A 20,819-nucleotide genomic window follows, 5' to 3' on the forward strand; every position below is an offset into this window, starting at 1 on the left:
GAAGCTCTTAATATGCTTCAGTCTGGGAAGGCGCAGTGGCCGAATGGTCTCCCAGTAGAAATACACAAGAGACAGGCAAATATTATCATCGACCCACTCCTACAAATGTATTTAGAGGCGCGTGAAGTGGGGAGACTGCCGCCGGATCAAAGAGAGGCCACCATAGTGGTAATCCACAAAGCGGGGAAGCAGGCCGATCAATGCTCCTCCTACCGGCCGATCTCGCTAATAAATGTGGAGGCTAAAGTCCTAGCCAAGGCACTGGCGATGCGGCTGCTCTTAGTTCTGCCAGATTTAGTGCACGTGGATCAGTCCGGATTCATGTCGCACAGGAGTACTCGTCATAATCTACGACGCTTATATGGGGTCCTATATATGACGGAAGACATAGGTAATACCCAGACAGCATTGATGGTGCTGGACACCTCAATTGCCTTTGACAGTATTGAATGGCCATACATGTTCATGGTTCTCCATCGACTGGGCCTTGGACCAATATTCTGCAGCTGGGCGCGGCTACTGTACGAGCGACCGCTGGCGAGGGTCAGAGTTAACGGTAGAGTCCCGGGTTTCCCCCTGCATAGGGGAACCAGGCAGGGGTGTCCTCTGCCCCCCTCTTGTTCACCCTGGCCCTTGAGCCACTGGTGCACTGGATCCAGAGGGACAGGTCGTTCTGGGGCCTGGCCATATCCGAGGAGTGGGAAGAGTGTATCTCCCTATACGCGTACGATATTGTCCTGTATATGGCCAGACCGTACCATTTGATAGCGCAGGCGCTCCATCTCTTTGAATTGTTTGGTAGCTACTCAGGCTACACGATCAATTGGGCAAAGTCGCTGACCTTCCCGCTCTCGGGTTAACCCCCTCCCCCAACGGATCCCAGCTAGGGGCCCGGCCTCAATTGCGGAAAGCGGGTTTAAGTATATGGGGATTTACATCACCAGAGATCGAGCAGAGTTCTTCACTAGGAAACTGGAACTCCAACTGCTGCATTTGGAAACAGATGTGAGCCACTGGAGGTCACTACCGCTGTCTCTTATGGGGCATGCCACAGTGTTTAAAATGCTGGCATTGCAGCGGCTTTTGTATATTTTACAAAATACGTCATATCCGGTTCCTGGCGGGGTATTTCAGCAGATTTCTCAGGCAGTGCAGGCATTGCTCTGGGAGGGGGGCTACCCACGGATAGCACTGCGCAAGTTAATGAGGGGAGTATATGACGGGGGCTGGCACTCCCAGACGCACAATTATACTACTGGGCTTCAAAGCTGCAAGTGCCAGTATATAGATCTGGGCCTAAATCCATCGTTTTTTTGCTCACCATGCCATTCCAGTTTGAACCCAGCTGGGAATGAAATCAAACAATGTGCAGGCGATGCAGAAAGTGTCCAGCTGTCAGAAAATTACACCGGGATGAGTTCAGCATATTTCTGTGAATTATGGGAGAAGTAGGTGAGGAACATCACAGATCGTTGTTAGGGGCCTGCTTTGCAGCAGGGTAGACAATGTCTACCTTCTAGACAATGTCTACCCTCTGAAAATAGTGAGTAGATGGCATCTACCCACGTCTAACCTCGACTCGAGCCCTGCACCCCAGGTTTAAAACTCAGGATTCACGGTAAAACTGCATCAAGAAATAACCATACCTCGAAGGTGTTGATACTTTCTGGTACAGCATTAGCACTGCGGCGTTTCCGCCAATGTCATGATAAGGGCCTGTGTGGCAAACTACCCACAGGGTGAGAATAGGGGGAGAAACCCCAATGTAGTTAGCAAGAGTTGATGCTTTTACTCTACAGTATAGTATTGTTAGGATTATGAATAGTTTCATGTTGAGGTTTGCTTGAGTGGGTCCAACAAACCACGAAAGTTAAAATAAACACCAACTGCGAAAGTTAAAATAAGCAAACCTTTACTGCGAATTTACCCACATACAAGTCACTCTTATTTGTAGCTTACTTAATGTATATAAATAAGAGACAAATCGGAGCCAGAGATGCATAGGTCCATGTTCTGGCAGGTTTCATTCAGATGTTTTTTCTTCTGAGCTAAAATAAGGGCGCTTGTAGTAGTTACACATGTGCAGGTTTGGAAAGAGCAGTTCAAATTTATTAGGTCACAAATTAAGTTGTGTTTTGCTGTTTGCTGCTGCTTCGGCATAAATGATTGTTGCTTCAGTTAGCAAATTCTTAAGAAGGTTGTCATTCATTTAAAGTATTAATCAATTTACTGTGACAAAGGTTGCGCTAAATCCAAATTCTTGGCCATGATCCAGTTTGTCAGTAAAAAGTTCAGTATAACATCTCCAAAATTGAAACGTTCATATTTACTGGACAGCGGATTCCTTCCTCAGCAGCAAAAATGCGGAGATGTTTCCGAGTTTGCGAGGAACATTAACAATTTTTAGAGTTTCTCAGAAAAACTGCTGAGACTGGTTTTCATAAAGAAGCTAACACTAAAAATTCTAATCCACAGTGTGTTTTTTCCTATTGTATTACTTAATGCATGTTAGTGCCATCTTTAAACTTGTTTCCAATCTGGCATGGCAGTGCAGCGGTATGTATAAACAACTGTTTCCAATTATTTAAAATATTTGTGGAGCGGGCTTTGGAGGGACCTAGGAAGTATTTCAATCTTACCTCCTGCTATTGGCTGTTTGGTGTATCATTCCGCCTCTTTTAGTGTACAGTGACTCATCACCCATTTAAGTCTTTATCTCATAAATCTGTGGTACACAGAACGCAATAGTTTTTTTTTACTGCAGCAGGTGTTTACATATTTAGCTTTGACTCAAACTGCAAACCAAACATATTTGCTTTTGCCAGTGATTGTTTTGTAAGACTTATTCCTCTTTGATTGCTTAAACATATAGATTGATTGCTGCTGTCTCTGCGTCATCAGTTAAGCCTTCCATACAGCCCTGAAGAGTCACAGGCGCAGTGCCCGCTTGACGAAACACGTGTCGGCTGGTTGTTTGTTTTCGTTGATGTCACTCTTCCAGAAAGGAAAAGTTAATACACTGCATTTGGAAATAAACCATACATATGGGTCTGCCTTGTTTCATTTGATTTTACTCTGCCTTGCACCATTGATGACTTTCACACATATTTGATAGAACGTGTGCACAAGACTTCTGTTGTTTTTTTCTTTTTTAAAGGAAAACATTGGTTAGGCATTGATTTGTTTTGTGCTATTTTTGTGAATTGCTCAGTTCTTAGATTCTAGTCATAACATCTCCTCAAGTCAGCCTTAGACTACTCTGACTCAGTACCCAGAAAATCAGGTTTTACATTTTGAACTCTTTGGGAAATGCACTAAGATTAAGAAATACATTGTAAACTCTATGACAAATTGAAGACTAGAGGTTTTTACACGAGAGCTCTGTGACAAATACAATAGGATGAATTTCATGTTGTGAACTCCCAGACGAACAAACACTATACTGTTCATCTGGGACTTCTTCTTAAACAGAAGTGAACCACCTTGAACACATCTCTAATTGAAGTGCTTCTATAGCGGTCTCAATTTTAATAAGTACATTTGGAATTTTATAGTTAATAATTTTGTGTAAATTAAAGTACTTTTTCTTTGTAATATAATAGTAAAACCACTGGACGAAATTCAGAATTATTGTGCACGTTGTGGAGTTTTTTATGTTTATTTAATCCCTTTAGTTACTTTCACTACTCAGTTATGCATTTCTCTTTTTGTTTATCTACGCTGTTAATATTCAATTTCTGAAATAAGAAAGTGATATTACCACTAACTTTACACTGGCATTATCTTAAGTCACATTTTCGAAGACCATTAACCTTTCGAAGTTGAATGCAGATGAAACTGATGAGTTACTTTTAGGGAAACATCCTTAGATAGGGACCTCTGTCTGGTAGGCACTGGTTCTTGTTCCACTCCCAGCTCCTGCTACTATGATCAAAAACATTGGTGCTACAATCAAAACTGATTTCTTCCTGTGGGTCTCTGTTACAAAACACTATCTCATCCTGCTTGGAGTTTAGGAATGCTCTCTTGCTTAGTTTACCTAATTACCTAATTTGTCACCTTCAGATTGTACAAACTGCAGCTGCCATGTCCATTACTTAATTTCCTTCAGTACGCTTTTGGTAAATCCCAGTTGGACTTCCAGTTGGTTACCAGTCAATAAACGGATCTTTTTAAAGCACTATGCATGGTGCACACCGCACCGCACTTGTGCTGAGGAGCTCTTTCACGCTTTGTTCCCCTTGCATGCACTCTTGGGGACATATTTACAATGCCTCTGCGGCACTTTTACACCACCAGAGTGTCACTTTTGTGACGCTTCAGAGGCAAAGTGTGCTGGCCCATATTTACAAGGCCACACAAAGCCGCCCTGCGTGACTTTTCGTGGCTTTGTAAATATGGAGTAAGGCAATGCCTTACTTTGTGTAGAAGGGGTGTTCCATGGCAGTTGCAATGCCCATAGTTTTTGACAATGCCCCAGATTTACAACATAGCGTAAAACTGTGGCAGAGCCAAAACTAACACTTTCTCAAAGCAGGTGTAACGTGGATAAATGTTTACATTTCTCCTAGTTTTTTCCTCTTTCCACCTGTGCTGCATTCTCCACAGGTGCAGCACACATAGAATTGGGAAAACGCCTCCTTTGATTGTTTTTGTGCAGGAAGGTGTCCCTTCCTGCACAAAAACAATCATGCCAACAACACATACACCCTTGCACCACTCCACTGTACGCTACTCCACTGTACACTACTCCACTGTATGCCATTCAACTCTATGAGACACCACTCGACTCCACTCTACGCCGCTCAACTGTACGCTACTTCAGTCTAGGCTACTCCATTGTTAGCTATTACACTGTACTTAACTCCACTCTACGCCACTCCACTCTACACTATTGCACTCTACGCAACTCCACCCTATTCCACTCCACTGTACGCTATTCCACTGTATGTCGCTACCCTCTACGTCACTCTACTGCACGCCACTCACTCTAAACAACTCCACTGTATCCTATTACACTCTACCTCACTCCACTCTATGCCACTCAACTCTTTGCAACTCCTCTGTACGGTATTCCACTGTACTCGCCTTTACTCTAGAACACTCCACTGTATGCTATTCCACTCTATACCTCTCCACTCAATGCCACTCCACTGTGCCCAACTACATTCTACGCCACTATGTGCTATTCCACTATACGCAAATACACCCTGGGCCAATCAACTGTACACTATTCAACTCCACACCACTCCACTCTAGCCCACTCCACTTTACCCAACTCCACTGTACGCCACTCCACTGTCTGCTATTCCACTGGACTCTAATCCACTGTACACCACTCCACTCAACCACACTCCACTGTATGGTATTCCAGTCTACACCATCCCACTCTATACCACTCCACTGTACCTCACTCCTCTCTATACCACTCTACTATACATTATTTTACTGTACGTAACTACACCCTACGACCCTCATTTCTATGCTATTTGATTCTACACCACTCCACTCTACTTAACTCCACTGCATGTCATTTCACTGTACGCTACTCGATTGTACACCACTCCTCTATGCTACTCCACAGTACACCACTTTACAGTGTGCAAATCCACACTACGGTATGTCAATCTACGCCACTCCACTCTATGCCACTTCATTGTATGCCAGTGGAGTGGTGTGGCTCAGGAGCAGAGAACGGCCCGGGACCAGGGTTCAATTCCTGACGCGGCAGGGTCGTGGACCAGGGTCAGCGGACTCGATAATTCTCGCCTCGGTGCCTACTCTAACCAGGGATCACACTCGGCAACTCTAGGCATTAGCTTGCCTCATCTCTACAACGGACCCCCACATTCGCCGGGGATGCCTGGTTTCACCTTGGAGATACCCAGTAGGGACCATCTCACAGGGATAGCCAGGACGGGTTCCCCAGCGGGTCTACAGCGCCACGACGCCTCAGGGCAGCAGTGCGCTTTACAAGACCACATACATTACATTACATTACTCTATGCTATTTTAGTGAACACTACTCTATTGTACGCCACTCCACTCTACCCCACTCCACTCTATGCCAATCCACTCTATACCACTCCACTATATGCTATTCCCAGGCATTCAACTCCAGTTTATGGCACTCCTCTCCACTCTACCATACTGTACTGCACTCTACTCTACTTCACGCCACTCCATTGTACAACTCTGTAATCCAATCTGTGGCACCCTATTCTATTGCACTCTGTAACACTTTATTACACATGCTCCAACAAGCCAGTCCACTCCACTCTACAACACATTAATCTACTGTATGCTACTCCAGTCCACTCTACTTCACTCAATACCACTCTACTCTACAACATGCTACTCCACTCTACGCTGAGCCACTTTACTGGACTCCACTCCACTCTACTCGACTGCACAACAAGGAGGGGCATTAAAGATATTTTCTTTTTTAAAGAAAAACCTTGGTTAGGCATTGATTTGTGGTGTGCTATTTTTGTGAATTGCTCAGTTCTGAGATTTTAGTCGATAACATCTCCCCAAGTCAGTCTTAGACTACTCTGACTCAGTGCCCAGAGAATCGGGTGTTACATTTTGAACTCTTTTGGAAATGCACGAAGAATGAGATTTACATTGTAACCTCCATGACATATTCAAGAGTAGAGGGTTTTACACGAGAACTCTGTCACAACTACAATAGGACACTATGACACTATACAACATTCCACTCTACACCACTTCATTTTACCGCTATCTACTCCACTCTTTGCAACTCCACTGTAAAAGACTCTAATACACTCTGTGCCACTATACCACACCGTACCCACTCTATGCCCCTACAAGGCACTGTACAACCCTCTACTCAATCTCACCACTCTACTATGCCACACTCCACTTACAGACACTCCACTCAGCAACAGTAAACCCTACAATTTGAAATATGTTTTTATTTGAAAAGAAATCCTGGGAAATAAAAAAAAAACAAAGGATAAACCTTTGTTATAGTTAGGAAACTTTATTCATTCTTTCTACGCATGCCAAACGTAAACTACACAAACATTACAAGTTATTTTTCTTAGAATATATATATATATAGATATATATATATATGTTTTTTCACAATCCTGTTAAGCCCGGGATACCCCAAGAAACAGGTACGGACCACAGCGTGTTGGTAGAGTTTCAAGTGCGGTTTATTGAATCCAATTTAGCAGCATATTTTGAAGGTCAGTGCACAGCATTACTCGTTTCAACAGTGAAACACTGTCTTGATATATATATATATATATATATATATATATATATATATATATATATATATATATATATATATATATATATATATATATATATGTGTATATAAATATATAAAAAAAATTGTATCAAAACCATTTCTAAATGAATTCAAGCATTTTGTAAAAATGAAATTTTGATTATATTTGATTAACTTTTTTGTGGAAATTACAATACATCAATTCTTAATACTGGATTTCAACCATACGTCTACATATATATGCACTATGCATGGACTTTCCCCCCTTTTTTTGTGTGACCTTGAGATTTAGTCTTGGGTAAGCACATCTGTGGCCCCAAAAAAATTGTATATTTTTTCAACATTATGACTCAAGCACTATGCTTTAATTTGTTGGGATTTATATTTGCGGCTCACAACATTTATTTATACATGTGGCATTTTAACCATGCGATTTATGTCATGTCAATCGATTTTGTTATGCACTTATACTTATTTTTAAGGGTGATAGAGCTCTTTTCACACTAATCATTGACTCATTTGCTGTGGGCGTGTTATGTGACCAAGCTCCTCCCACGGAGCAAAACGCGTCAGGGAGAGCATTAGCTCTGCACTTTTTGCTCAATAAAATTCCACTACTTTGTAAAGATGGTGTGATGGCGTCTTAGTTTCCAGCTAATTGACCCGACAGAGAAGAGGTCCGCGCCTGCTGTATCGCCGCTTCGCAAGCGGTCAGGAGTGTTGTTGATATATATATATATATATATATATTCTCACGCTCCAAGTTCCCACCAGGACGCTGTACTCTTGTGGCGGGTGCAGTTGATCGCGAGGTGGGAATCGCAATAGTATTCACTTTCTTAAAACTGATAAAGGCATTGCGCCGAAACGCGTCTTATAAAGGTTTGTCTGAAAGCTATCGTGTCCCCGTGAGTGTTTTACACCTTGTGTGTTTTGAGCGAGAATACTATCGCGATTCCCACCTCGCGATCAACTGCACCCGCCACAAGAGTACAGGAGCCTGGTGGGAACTTGGAGCGTGAACATTTTTTGCTGCTTGAACCGCTGATGTGCTGAGGTGGACCGTCGTCCTATCAGGACGTAAGCTATACAAGCCTGAGGACGCCGACCCATCTGATCGACGCCTGCGGATGCATGACGGACACATCAGCTGGCGAGGGGAGCCCGGGACGAGCCTCAGGAAGCCAAAGGGGTGTGGCACTGGGATGGCGGCATTGGCCAGAGAAGTGTAAGCAACCACGCCATTGGCCCGGCATTAGCCAATATGAACTGAGGACATTGTGATATAAAGCAATGAGCAGACTGCCAACACGCAAATATTTCTTATAACTGATGAAGGCATTGCGCCGAAACGCGTCTTATAAAGGGATGTCTGCAAGCTACCCTGTGTCCCCGTGAGTGTTTTACTCCTTGTGTGTTTTGAGCGTGAATATATATATATATATCAAAGAAAAAAGTGCGGTATTATGGCATGCTGCCTGAACACAAGTGGTGCACGGGAAATATGTGCCACCACTGGCACCATAACCATCTTCCAAAAGCCTCGCCCAGCCGGCACTCGCAATCAAAGGGTTGTATCATATTTAATCTGTCACATCACAACAGGTACAGGAACAACAGAGAGACGCATTTTGGTAGAGGTTCGGCCTTCTTCAATCTAAAATGCGCCATTTTGATCTCCAATTTAAAACATCTTAATTAGTAAACACAAACAATATATCTACGTAGTATACCACCCAGTGTGTCAACAATGTTACAAAGGACAATGTCTGTTTAAAAAATTAGATCACTTCTTATAGCTTTTTTTAAAGCTCCCAATATGCAAAACACTCTAATGAATGTAATTGCTCGATTGTCTTTCATTTAGAGTGCGTGGGAATTCATGAATTGAAATGCATTTTTTAAAAACACATTCCAGTCCGTGATAACGTGTACCATGTGATGCATACTGGGACTCTGAAACATCGTGTTGTGGATTATTTTTATCACACACATTACACTGATGAGGATGAACTGTGGAAAACGAAGACAATCGATCAATTACATTCATTAGAGTGTTTTGCATATTAGGAGCTTTAAAAAGAGCTATAATAAGTGTTCTAATGTTTTAAACAGACATTGTCCCTTGTAACATTGTTGACACACTGGATGGTATACTACGTAGGGGACCAAAAACTCACCGGATTTTGCCGCCACCGCCACGAGAGTCAGAGGGCAGCCAGCACCTAGCAGCAGCAGCAGCCAGCCACCGCCAAGAGTCCCAGAACACCGGACTCCGCGCCGCCGCTCCGGGAGACCACAAATCCCGGCAGGACTCGCGGCGGCGCGTCTGCAGTGACGCGGGTCGCGCTGCGTGGGGGCGCCAGAGCCCTTCAAAGGAAGGAGAGCCTTGGCAGAGCGGGGGGACCAAAAACTCACCGGATTTTGCCGCCACCGCCACGAGAGTCAGAGGGCAGCCAGCACCTAGCAGCAGCAGCAGCCAGCCACCGCCAAGAGTCCCAGAACACCGGACTCCGCGCCGCCGCTCCGGGAGACCACAAATCCCGGCAGGACTCGCGGCGGCGCGTCTGCAGTGACGCGGGTCGCGCTGCGTGGGGGCGCCAGAGCCCTTCAAAGGAAGGAGAGCCCCGCATCGCGGGACGCGAGCGGGACGCCCGGGGCGAAGCCCGGGCAAAGGGCGGGCCCTCTGAGGCCCTCTGAGGTCAACAGTGGTCGGGCGGGCCACCCCACCAACATTCCTCAATAAGGTTAGTCTTCCAATAGGTTGTCTACAATGGCTGATTGTACCGTAACAAGTAATAATGTTGACATCCTTACCCAGGACGCAGAGTCCCCTGTAACACTGCTAACGTCGTTTGAGGCATTGATAGACACTGCATTCAACGAGATTGTTGAGACTGAAAGGAGGTTTTCAATGGGTCCAATGAGCATTAACCAACTACATGCCACCAGCAGTCTCAATGGCAATGGCAATACCCATATAAATCCTGAAATAATTGTTGTAAAACCCTCACATCCCGCTGTTGAAGTACCAATTGTCTTAGACGATGATGACACTGTCACGTATATAGCACCAGAAGTGACTCTTGGCCATGCCCCAGTAATAACATCTACTGAGGCTGCTAACAAGGTATCCGATAAAGTTGCAGCCAAGAGAAAGAGGGGCCCTGCTAAAATAACCCACAACAAACGGAAGCAGCCACTAAGGACTGTTAACCAACCAACCCCACAAAGTATGTGGAATAAGGGGAAGAGACAAAAGTTGGTCCAACATATAGTACCCACACAGGATCAACCGTATCTGGGTGATGTGGTCGTTATAAATAACGAGGGGTCAAATTATATATCTATCTCCACCCAGACTGAGTCCCCCCACGGAACTGACAAATCCAGTCACTATTCCAAGTCAGAGGGGAACCTTATTGAGACTATTGCCGATACAATTTTTAGAAATTTGGAAGGTCAAATGATCAAACAATTTAATAATATTTTTAAAAGACTTGATAAATTGGAGAATATAATTAAAAACGAGGATGCAAAGAGAAAAGGTATAGCGAACTTGGACAAAATGAGAGTAGAACGTCTGCTAAAAGACCTTGAATCCACTACTCGTGTCCCCACTACAGGTGACCATGGCAACACCAGGACAGTGGAACAACAAGCCATTATCAATCCAGTACAGTCTGTTACACCTAAGGTGTCTAAAAGTAAGGGCACAACAGGCAGTAATTCGTCTGCTTGTCAAACCAACACCCCCTTACCCCCATGTAACCCTACGCATGGACATGTCACTTCGTCCAAATCCTCTGTCTCCGCTAATGATGCAAGCGGATCATCAATTAATCCTATTAAAAAGAGTAATGCAGCGAAGCAGACCACCTTAGCACAGAAGGGTCCTGTCAACCCCAGCCAGCACGATAAAAAGATCACGCATGAGGACAATAGGCCTATCAAACATCAAGGCCCGGCCCTACATCTTCCACCTGAGGCTTGTCCGTATGTTTTAGTTCTGGCTGGTATCCCACCGCTCAAGGAAGGTCAAGGAGAATCATGGGTTCAACTTCACAATAAGTGTATAGACTGGTTAACAAAGCACAAGGGAGTGGGTTATGATATTGCAAAAGAAATCATAACCACACGGCGAGTAACCTGGGTTGGTCCCCTTTACAAAAACATCAATGGGGACTGTATTGTAATTAACTTTAGAAACCCGGGCACTGCAAAATACCTGTTGAACTGCAATCCTGGTCGTCATGGCCCGTCTACTGTGGTGACCCCACTACCATTAAAATATTTTTACCGTCCTCCCCACAAGATGATGCAACTCCCCCCAGTTTTTCCCTTACAGAATAGGTTTGGAATATTCCAGGACCTGGACACTTTGGACTGACTGCCCTCTGAAAGCACCGAACCACTTTCCGTGTGCTTTGAGGCAGCACAGTTAGAGGAATCATCCTCAGAGGCGGCCCTGTTAACACTGGAGATCTCTCCACCCAGCCCACTAAGCGTCCAACAGGGCCATGTTACACCTAAATCCGCCCCAAGTACTAACCAGGGTCCCTGTTCGAGGAATAATAAAAACAATAATCTAACAATTCTCAGTTGGAACATTGCGGGCCTGAAGTCCAAGATGGGAATTCCTTCATGGAGGGACTGCGTCAATTGTTATGACATATTGATGTTCCAAGAAACTTGGTGTGTTAAGGACCTATTGTTTGAGGGGTATAGTTGCCACAACAGGACTGCCCCGGTCCCTTTGGCTGGTCGTCCTAGTGGTGGATTGTCCATTTGGATAAAAATTTCTGCTGAAGCTAAAATTGACGAACTACAAACAAATTGTCCTAGTTTCATGGCACTCTCGTATACCCAGAGGATAAGACTGTGTTTAATCAATTTCTATAACAATGATTTTTTGTCCCAACCTAACCCAAATTTTATTCTCTTATTTGATTTTATTAATGTAATTATGGATGGACAGGTACACGGGAAATTTGATGGCATATGTTTAGGGGGAGATTTTAATGCACATGTACATCCAAGAAATCCCCCATGCAAAAGAGGTATAGAACTGTTAGATTTTCTTGCTACTAGCGAACTTGTTAATTGCATGGAACATGCAGGTATGGAAAACCATGCATCCCCATTCCCCACCTTTATTGGTCATGGGGGTGGTACAACGATTGATTATGTTTTTGTTTCACACGCCGTCGCAAAGGCATTAATAAGGGCAGAAGTAGTGTGTGAAATTCACAGTGATCATTACCCAATTGCCATCCATTTATCATTACCGAAGGGTAAGTGTCCAAGACGCGAAATAGGCGCAAGGGGTCTGGAAGTCTCGACAGATAAGTTGAGGGTAATCTGGAAGGGAGCAGACAATAAGGGAATCCTGGCAGGAGTATGTAAAAAACACCCAACTTTGATCAAAGATTGTCTCACCACAGAGGACCATGGGATCAACGTGGTTAAAGCGTTCTCTGAACTCTGCACCGTAATTAAAGGCGAAATTTCCAGACCAGCCTCTAGTAAGGCTGAGGAAACGCCCAGATGGTTTGATGCCCCATGCTCAAAAGCAAACAGGATGCTTAGAGCTGCCTTAAAAGCTGAACCGAGGGACATACTGCGGGTAAGGCTGCTCAGAGCAGAGTACAAGCGTGCCTTACGCACCAGATCAAATGATTTACTGAAAACCCACTGGGATTCCCTGGCACGATCTGCTGACCTAAAAGATACCACTGGGTTTTGGAAGGAGGTAAAGGAAATAAGAAATATCGGTTCTAATTTGACCGAAATTAACTGTAACATTACTGGTCCTACCTGGGTTGCACATTTTGGTAAAATCTACGCAACACCAGATAATCCTCCTTTGTTGCTACCCCCTCCACACCCAATGTCTATTTCCACATCTGAGGTATTTGATGCTATTTTAGAAAGCGCCGGGAATAAAGCGCCCGGATCCGATGGGCTCTCCATAGACCAATTAAAATGTGAGCCAGATTTTTGGGCCCCATTGCTATGCAATGTTTTTAACAATTTAACCGAAGGAGAGATCCCGGAAACATGGTCACGTAGCATTATTGTTCCCATCTTTAAAAAGGGCGACAGGCTGGATCCTGGGTGTTCCCGCCCAATCTCCTTAATAGATAATACCTTAAAAGTTTTGGGACGGATCTTATTTAAAAGGATAAGAACTTGGACTGATGAGAATAACATCCTACATCCTAGCCAGTTTGGGTTCCGCAGTAGTGTCGGAACGGTGGAACAATGCTTGAATTTGAACCTGATCATGGGAAAATATAATATTGCAAAGAAATCCTCTTTATACTTTGGTTTTATGGATTTGAGCTCGGCTTTTGATTTTGTTAACCGCTCCCGGCTTTGGTCTACCCTTCTTGAATATGGTTTAGATGACCATCTGGTACATTTTTTAGCTTTTTTACATCGTGATCTTAAAGCTTGTGTACGTGTGAATCAAATGGGTGAAGTTTCTGATGATATTAGCATTGGTAGGGGGGTCAGGCAAGGGTGTGTGCTGGCCCCTCTCCTGTTTATTTTGTACATCAATAAGCTAAGCGGCACTTTGAGCACCCTAACTAGTGATGTGCCTTATATTAATGGAGCCCCTATACCCACCCTTCTTTACGCAGACGATGCGGTCCTGATGGGCCGCACTCCGAAGGCACTGCGTATTTTAATTTCAGGGTTTGTCCTTTTTATGGCCGATTTAGGCCTAACAACTAATTTTAAAAAATCATTGATCATGAGCTGTGGCCCAAAAAATCACAAAATTCCCCAGATTACTTCAGGGTCAAATGTTTTAAAAAGCACCAGCACTTTTCCCTATCTAGGGCTCCTATTTTCAAATAGTGGTACGTGGCATGCACATGTTTCTTATGCCAGGAATAAGTTGGGCAAGGCCATTAATTGTGTAACCTCCTTGAGACAACCCAACCAAGCTGATGTGATAACTCCCCTGGTTAAGATATATCAAACCCAATGTATGCCAACCGGCACTTACGGCGCTGAGGTTTGGGGTTATACCAACTGCTCCCCTATTCAAATAGAAGAAAATAGATTTTGTCGTAAGGTATTGGGGGGGGTTATTTGTTCCCCAAACTATGTATGTCATAACAAACTAAATATTCCTTACATAGAGGATTTTGTGAGATCAAGACCAGCATTGTTCTGGATAAAGATATGGAACAACACGGCTGCTACATTGACCCGTGAAATTATTTTGGATTGCCTAAAGTGTGATAGGGGACACCATATACCATGGCTGAAATCAGTAAAAGAGTGCCTTGCAAGTGTGGGTTTGGCTTCCCTGTTCACATCACCACACCTAATAAATCGCTCCCATAAGACCATCATTTTAAGGGCATTGTATGATTTATATAGCGAAGAGCGGGACAGAAAGAACCAGACTAAATGCACGGTTGTAAAATATTTGGCCTACTCTGAACCACACACTAAAAAACCTGGCCCACCGTACAGATATTTGCGTTTGCATCTTGGTAGATGGGTAAGGGGTTTACTGTTTCGTTTCCGAGATGGGAGTATAGTTAATCTACTGAACTTCCCGCTGGGATACAATAAATACCTCGAAACCTTAAACTGCCCTTGTAACCCTGACATGAAGCAAAGTCTTATGCATTTCTTGTTCTTTTGTGGTTTTTATAAAAAACTCACTGTACATTATCTTATGCCCTATTGTAAGAAAAACGGATTGACTAATTTTAAATTGGCACTTCGGTCTTTTCAAGTATTGGGATCAGATGAAGTAATTTTCAGGATGAGCTGTTTCCTCAAAGCTGCTGTCAGATCGAGAGTCACCCTTAATATTGATGTATAATTATCGCACACTGCACTTTCTATTTTGCACTTTCTTGATAAAATTTTTAAATCCACCTCTTTTTATCTTTTTGTAATATAAAAAATTATGTGTAAATAGATAATATTATAACAATGTGATGTCCATCCTTTTTTAATAATGGTTTTAAAATTGTGTTTTTATAAAGTGCTATTTTTAAAAAATAATGTAAGATATTCCCTTCTTTAAAAAACTTTAAAAATCTATCATTAGGGAGGGACACATCTGTTATAGCTGTGAAATTGTAAATGGATTCTGATTTGATTGTGCCCGTTTGTCCTCGGACTATTCTCCAATTGTAACTATTGAATTGAATGTTTTTAAAATGTTTTTTGTTTGTACTTTTATGGATGTTTTTTATTCCGAATAAAGATCTTTTGACTGACTTGACTATACTACGTAGATAAAGTATATTGTTTGTGTTTACTAACCAAGATGTTTGTGTGTATATATATATATATATATATATATATATATATATATATATATATATATATATATATATATATATATATATATATATATATATATACATATATATATACATATATATATATATAAATAAATAACATTTTTGTAAATACACAAAATCTTGCCTAATGCCAGACTGGAATAAAATGGCCCTTCTTGAATCACAGACTGCCAGCATTATGGTTTCAAGCTCCTCACTTAAATAATGCATTGGACAGAATTGATATTTCAGAAGAACAAATCGGAAGAACACTATAAAAATACCTCTTCCAGAACTCTATAATAACGTCATAGAAGATATGCAGTGAGAAAGATCTTTACCTGGTACTAACTAAAACATACCTCAATCAGCAATAGAAACAACAAAACATACACGTTGGGGGGGAATTTTGGGATTTATAAAAAAACACCAAACATTTTTTCTTGTTATAGAGTGTTTCTTAAGAGGAAGGAATTGTTCATTTATAATTTCAACAACATGCAACCAACACGTTACTGTATCATGTGAACCAAATCAGAGTTTTACTTGAACAATTCTAATCAAACTAAAAGCAATTGATTAAAACAATGAGCTTTAAAACAATCTTGATTCTCTGTTGAAACTTCTATTTTAAGGCAAGGGTCTCCAACAAGTAGCTCTGGAGCTACTGGAACCCTGCCAGTACCCTCAAAGTAGTTCTCAGAGGTGAAGTCAAGCCCAGTATCTCATTCAGAGAGTCTGTGCATTTTAAAGAAGGCAGCACTGCCCATATCAAGACCCTTGGATTGACCACCAGCCAAACCTATGTAGGAACTCATTAGCACTCAAAGACACACTGTGTAGCCCTATGGGGTCTGCCAGATGACCACCTGTATCCAATCTCAATCTCAATTCTAACTAAGTCACAAGGAGATTGGCCATGTTGTAGTCCCTGCTTTATCAGTCACACCATGTGTGTGAACAGTGGACCATAAAAAAAAGAGTGGCAGCAGTAGCCTGATAGTAATCATTGTTGACCTACCAAAGTGTGGGAAGTGCAGGAATCATAGTGAAAATGTATCATTTGGGTGCATGATCAGCCAAAGACCTGAGGTCAGCAGGATCTGATCCAGCGCAGAGAAAATTAGGAGCCTCACCTGCATTAATTTATGTGAGCATCTATAATAAACACTATTGCTTCCTGAAACCTATGTCTGGTGTCAAGAGAGCAAGATGTGTACACTAGCCTCATCATAAGGGTTTTTATCTCTGCACAATAGCATCCATTCATGGTATAATAGTGCCAATGGCATATTAATGGCCATCCTTGACTATTATGGACATTCATGGTCTAGTTGTGGTATAATGGCAGCCATCACTGACATGTTTAGAGCAGGACTGGCCTACTTTTGGCTTTCCCTGGGATAATGGTGGCCAACCCTTGCATAATAATGGCCATGACTGATATATGGTGGCTGCTCTGGCCCTTATGATGTCCATCCGTGGCACAACTGTGGCCCTGGTATAATGCCTGGTCATTATTGGCATTACACAGGCATCCTTGGTGCTAAGGTGAGTATCCATGGCCTATGACTGTAATACCTGGGCATTCGAAGCAGTCCATTGATGCGAGACATTTTCGAGTGAGTATGTGACATAAATGATACGGTGATGTTTGGGGACTAGGTATTTCCTATAAATGAAATATTATATTTTAAAAGCAATTTTGTTCTTCAAAAAAGGGTTTTCTGCTGGAAAATTGAGTTTGTTTGCCCAAAAAAGAAAAGTTGTAATTGCATGTAAGAAACTGATATAACGAAGAAGACAAAAGGTTTCAATTCCAACATACGTTTAAGGTTGATAGATGATTTATAACTCAAGTTGACTTAGGGATAGTTATTGCTGTGATTATGTCCTTTGCGCCAGTCAGCATATAAAGATTTGAATGGTACTTCATTTTCAGGTAGAGACATTTAGGGGCAGATTTATGTCGTACTTGCGCCACGTTTAAGCCGCCGTTGCGTCACGCAACGGCGGCGTAAATGTGGCGCATCCCTGCGACCCATTTACAACGTGACGCATCTAGGCAGATGCGCCACGTTGTAAAGCCCTGCGCCACATGTGGGCGTTCCGGCGCAGGGTGGGCGTTCCGGGGCAGGTGCACCTCACGCAGGCACTTTTAGGCCAATGCTGCGTCAAAACCTTGCGCCTGCTTGAAGCAGGCGTAAGGCTTGACGCAGCATTGGACAGATAGGGCACCCACGAGCCTTGCTGGAGCTGCGTCGCGCTTGCAACGCAACTCCAGCAATGCGCCACCTTTACGGCTCAGATGCGTCACGCATCTGTGCCGTTTTTGCCCCATGGTGCGCCGCATTGTAAATACGGCGCACCGTGGGTGGCGGAGCTGTGGCGCACAATAACTGGCGCATCCCTGGGGATGCGCCAGTTATTGTAAATCTGCCCCTTAGTACTGATAAACTTTTTCTCTGACATTTCTGCTGATAACCTCGTCTGGAATACTTGGGTGGTCCTTGCTGATAAATCGGCTTAGGGAGACATAGTGTAATGTTAACACGTGTCATCACTACTGTAAAATCAGGATTGGGCTTGGTGAGCTGAGTTTATTGCAGAATATCAATCGAAATCTTGCCAAAACAACACAAAATTGCCAAACTTCCTGCTGGTGATCACAAATCGTGTTTTTTTAACTGACCAACAATAAAATAAAAGGATGGGTGTTGGGTGGGGTGGGGTGGAGAAAGGGGCTTGTTAGAATACTTACTGCTTTGTCCCCCAGAGCAGCCCTGAGACTAATCCGCACTTGGAAAGCATTTGGAGCCTCTATAAAAAAAAATGTGATAAGACGTAAGAACGTCAGTAGTTATCCACACAGGAAGTGCTTGCCAGAATATGTTTTAAAGACAGGCTTCTAAGGGTGCGTTGTGCATTTCTGTTCACTGAAGTACTGTGAGTAACACAGGAACACAGAACCCTGGAATACTTAATATTCCGTTTAAGATGTTTATTCAAAAGGATCAAAACAAGGTTACAAATATCAGAAAAAAATATATTATATTTACATTTACAAACACATTACAAGCATGGCTTTTGCAATGCAATACAATATTTGCAAGTTTCACAAGTGTACATTTTACCAATGGCTTAGACCGCTAATGTCCAACCCTGCATAGAGGTTCAGTTTTATTGTGGTCGCATTCAAACATCCTCACCCACCCATTCATCCATCCAGCATCCACCTAAACCCAGAAGGTCAACGATCTATCATCCCATCCATCTATCGTGTCAACCAAGGCCACTCATCTATCCATTCATTCAGTTATCCGCCTACAAGGACCCACGTAGGCAAACTATCCCTCCGTATATGCATGCAAACCTAATCACACATTCATTCATTAATCAACCAAACAATCAATGTATCACCCACCCATTCACCCAATCCCACTTTCCCAACCATTCATTAATCAACTAATTCATCCATCTATCAGGGCCCACCAATCCATCTATGCCTTCATCCACCTATCTAATATTCCGCCCCCCACTGCCTCAATAACGGAAGACAGAAACATACTCCCGTGGTGAAGGGTAACAGAAGTTGCTTACTTGGGTAGCAGCGCTGAGCCTGGGCAAAGGTTGCTAGAGGGAGCACAAGCAAAAACAATCCTGGCAGCATGGCGACGGGCGAGAAACAATTGGCAAAAAGGAGAAAAGCTCCTGTGCACTGCAGTCTTAAACTGCCAGCGACCCAGGATTAAAGCATCAGCAGAAAGAGTAACAGAACAGGCTCAGAGGTTTAATTATTAACCATGTGGTCCCCTCAGCCAGCACCGCATGTGATAACTGACATCTCCGGTCAGTTATTCACCAGTTAACGTTTAGAGAGGCTTAAGAAGCTCGGTGCTCCTCTTTGTTACGATAAACATCACCTGAAGCTCTTATGTGGCATCATGCCACCATTCCCCGATTGCCCTTTCTTCTAGCTTTCAGAAGCACCAAAAGCCGCATAAGTGCCCAAATAAATAACACACACCTATTGTTCGAACCACAGTTAAACATTCATATATTGACTAACATTGTGGGCAAAAACGCCAGATAATAGCTAAAAAGGGCGGTGGGGAAGTAAAGATTCAAGAGTCCCTTCTGTAGAGTGTGGTCTCTACATACCCTCTGTGATGAAGAGGAGAAGCAGGTCAAACACAACTGTATTTCCCACCGCTGCTACACTGGCTTGGCAGTTTGGGGCTGGACTGTTCCCATGAGGTACAGGGTCAAGGCAGATTTGCATATGGATGGGTTTGAACTGGGGTGGCAAAATGAGCTAAAGAACGATGATGGATTCAACCCAGATCTGTGAAGGGGGTGAGTGTCTGAAAAGTTTAAGCGCTCTGTCCATCGTCTCCTTGTGGTTGCATTGTCTCTACCATCAGTCAATCTCTACAGACATCCTGAGAAGCTACTCCCCTTATTGATTTTCTCCATAGTTTATGGACCTCTCCTAATTATCGATCTTGGCCTGTGAGTGGCCTCTTTGTCCACTTATCTGGCCACTCCTTGCTTATCTCCTGCTAGACGAGCCTCTTTATCAGTACACTTCCCTGTCTGCAAATGTATTTACATTTTTAAGAGACTCTAGATTCTTTTCTGTTTGTATCTTCATGTTAAATCACAGGCCCAACCTCCAGCTATTTCTTGAGTGATTATTCATTGATGGGTCTGTCTTGTATGGGAATATGTATAATCCACATATCAGGTAGTCACAGCTCATGAGGTCCAGGTAAAAGGGCCTTTTCGAAGGACTGCCAAAGTCTCTCAAATATCTGTCTGACCTACTGATCAAATTCAGATTTCAAAGACTTTATTTGGATTTACAGAGAAATCCTTAAAAGCATAACAAACATTAAAAAAAGCTCACGCATTAGCAACATGAAGCATGTAAGAACCAAACATCCAGTGCAATGTTACTGTACAAATTTTGAGGTATAGACGTATTTCATAATACATAGATTTCTAAAAATGAACCTCTCTAGTGCATGCTAAAACTAAAGCAATGCTTTTGGTCCTAATAGTTAGGTATTAATAAAATAACACATTGAGTTAAAAACATCTGACAAAATGTCAAAAATTCTACAATTCAAATATGCTAAGGATCATAAAAACCGCATATAAAACCTTTTAAAGGTTGAGCACTTAATACATAGTTTACACTATAACATTTCATTCAATGATACAATTTC

The 20,819-nt window shown here is 42.8% G+C and overlaps 1 protein-coding gene across 1 annotated transcript in view; it reads right to left on the reverse strand.

The window, feature by feature from the left end:
• The window catches only part of CLTRN (collectrin, amino acid transport regulator), a 159,218-nt gene extending 139,737 nt beyond the window's left edge, over positions 1 to 19,481 (reverse strand). Inside the window, exons 1-2 of the mRNA XM_086934341.1 lie at positions 19,189 to 19,481; positions 18,350 to 18,408 (exon numbers count right to left, since the gene is read on the reverse strand). Of these exons, the coding sequence (XP_086790467.1) occupies positions 18,350 to 18,408; positions 19,189 to 19,258 (129 nt within the window). The 5' untranslated portion in view covers positions 19,259 to 19,481. The remainder of the gene's footprint in view (positions 1 to 18,349; positions 18,409 to 19,188) is intronic.
• Between the last annotated feature and the right edge of the window lie 1,338 nt (positions 19,482 to 20,819).

This window comes from Lissotriton vulgaris, chromosome 8 (assembly GCF_964263255.1).
Source record: "Lissotriton vulgaris chromosome 8, aLisVul1.2, whole genome shotgun sequence".
NCBI lineage: Eukaryota > Metazoa > Chordata > Amphibia > Caudata > Salamandridae > Lissotriton > Lissotriton vulgaris.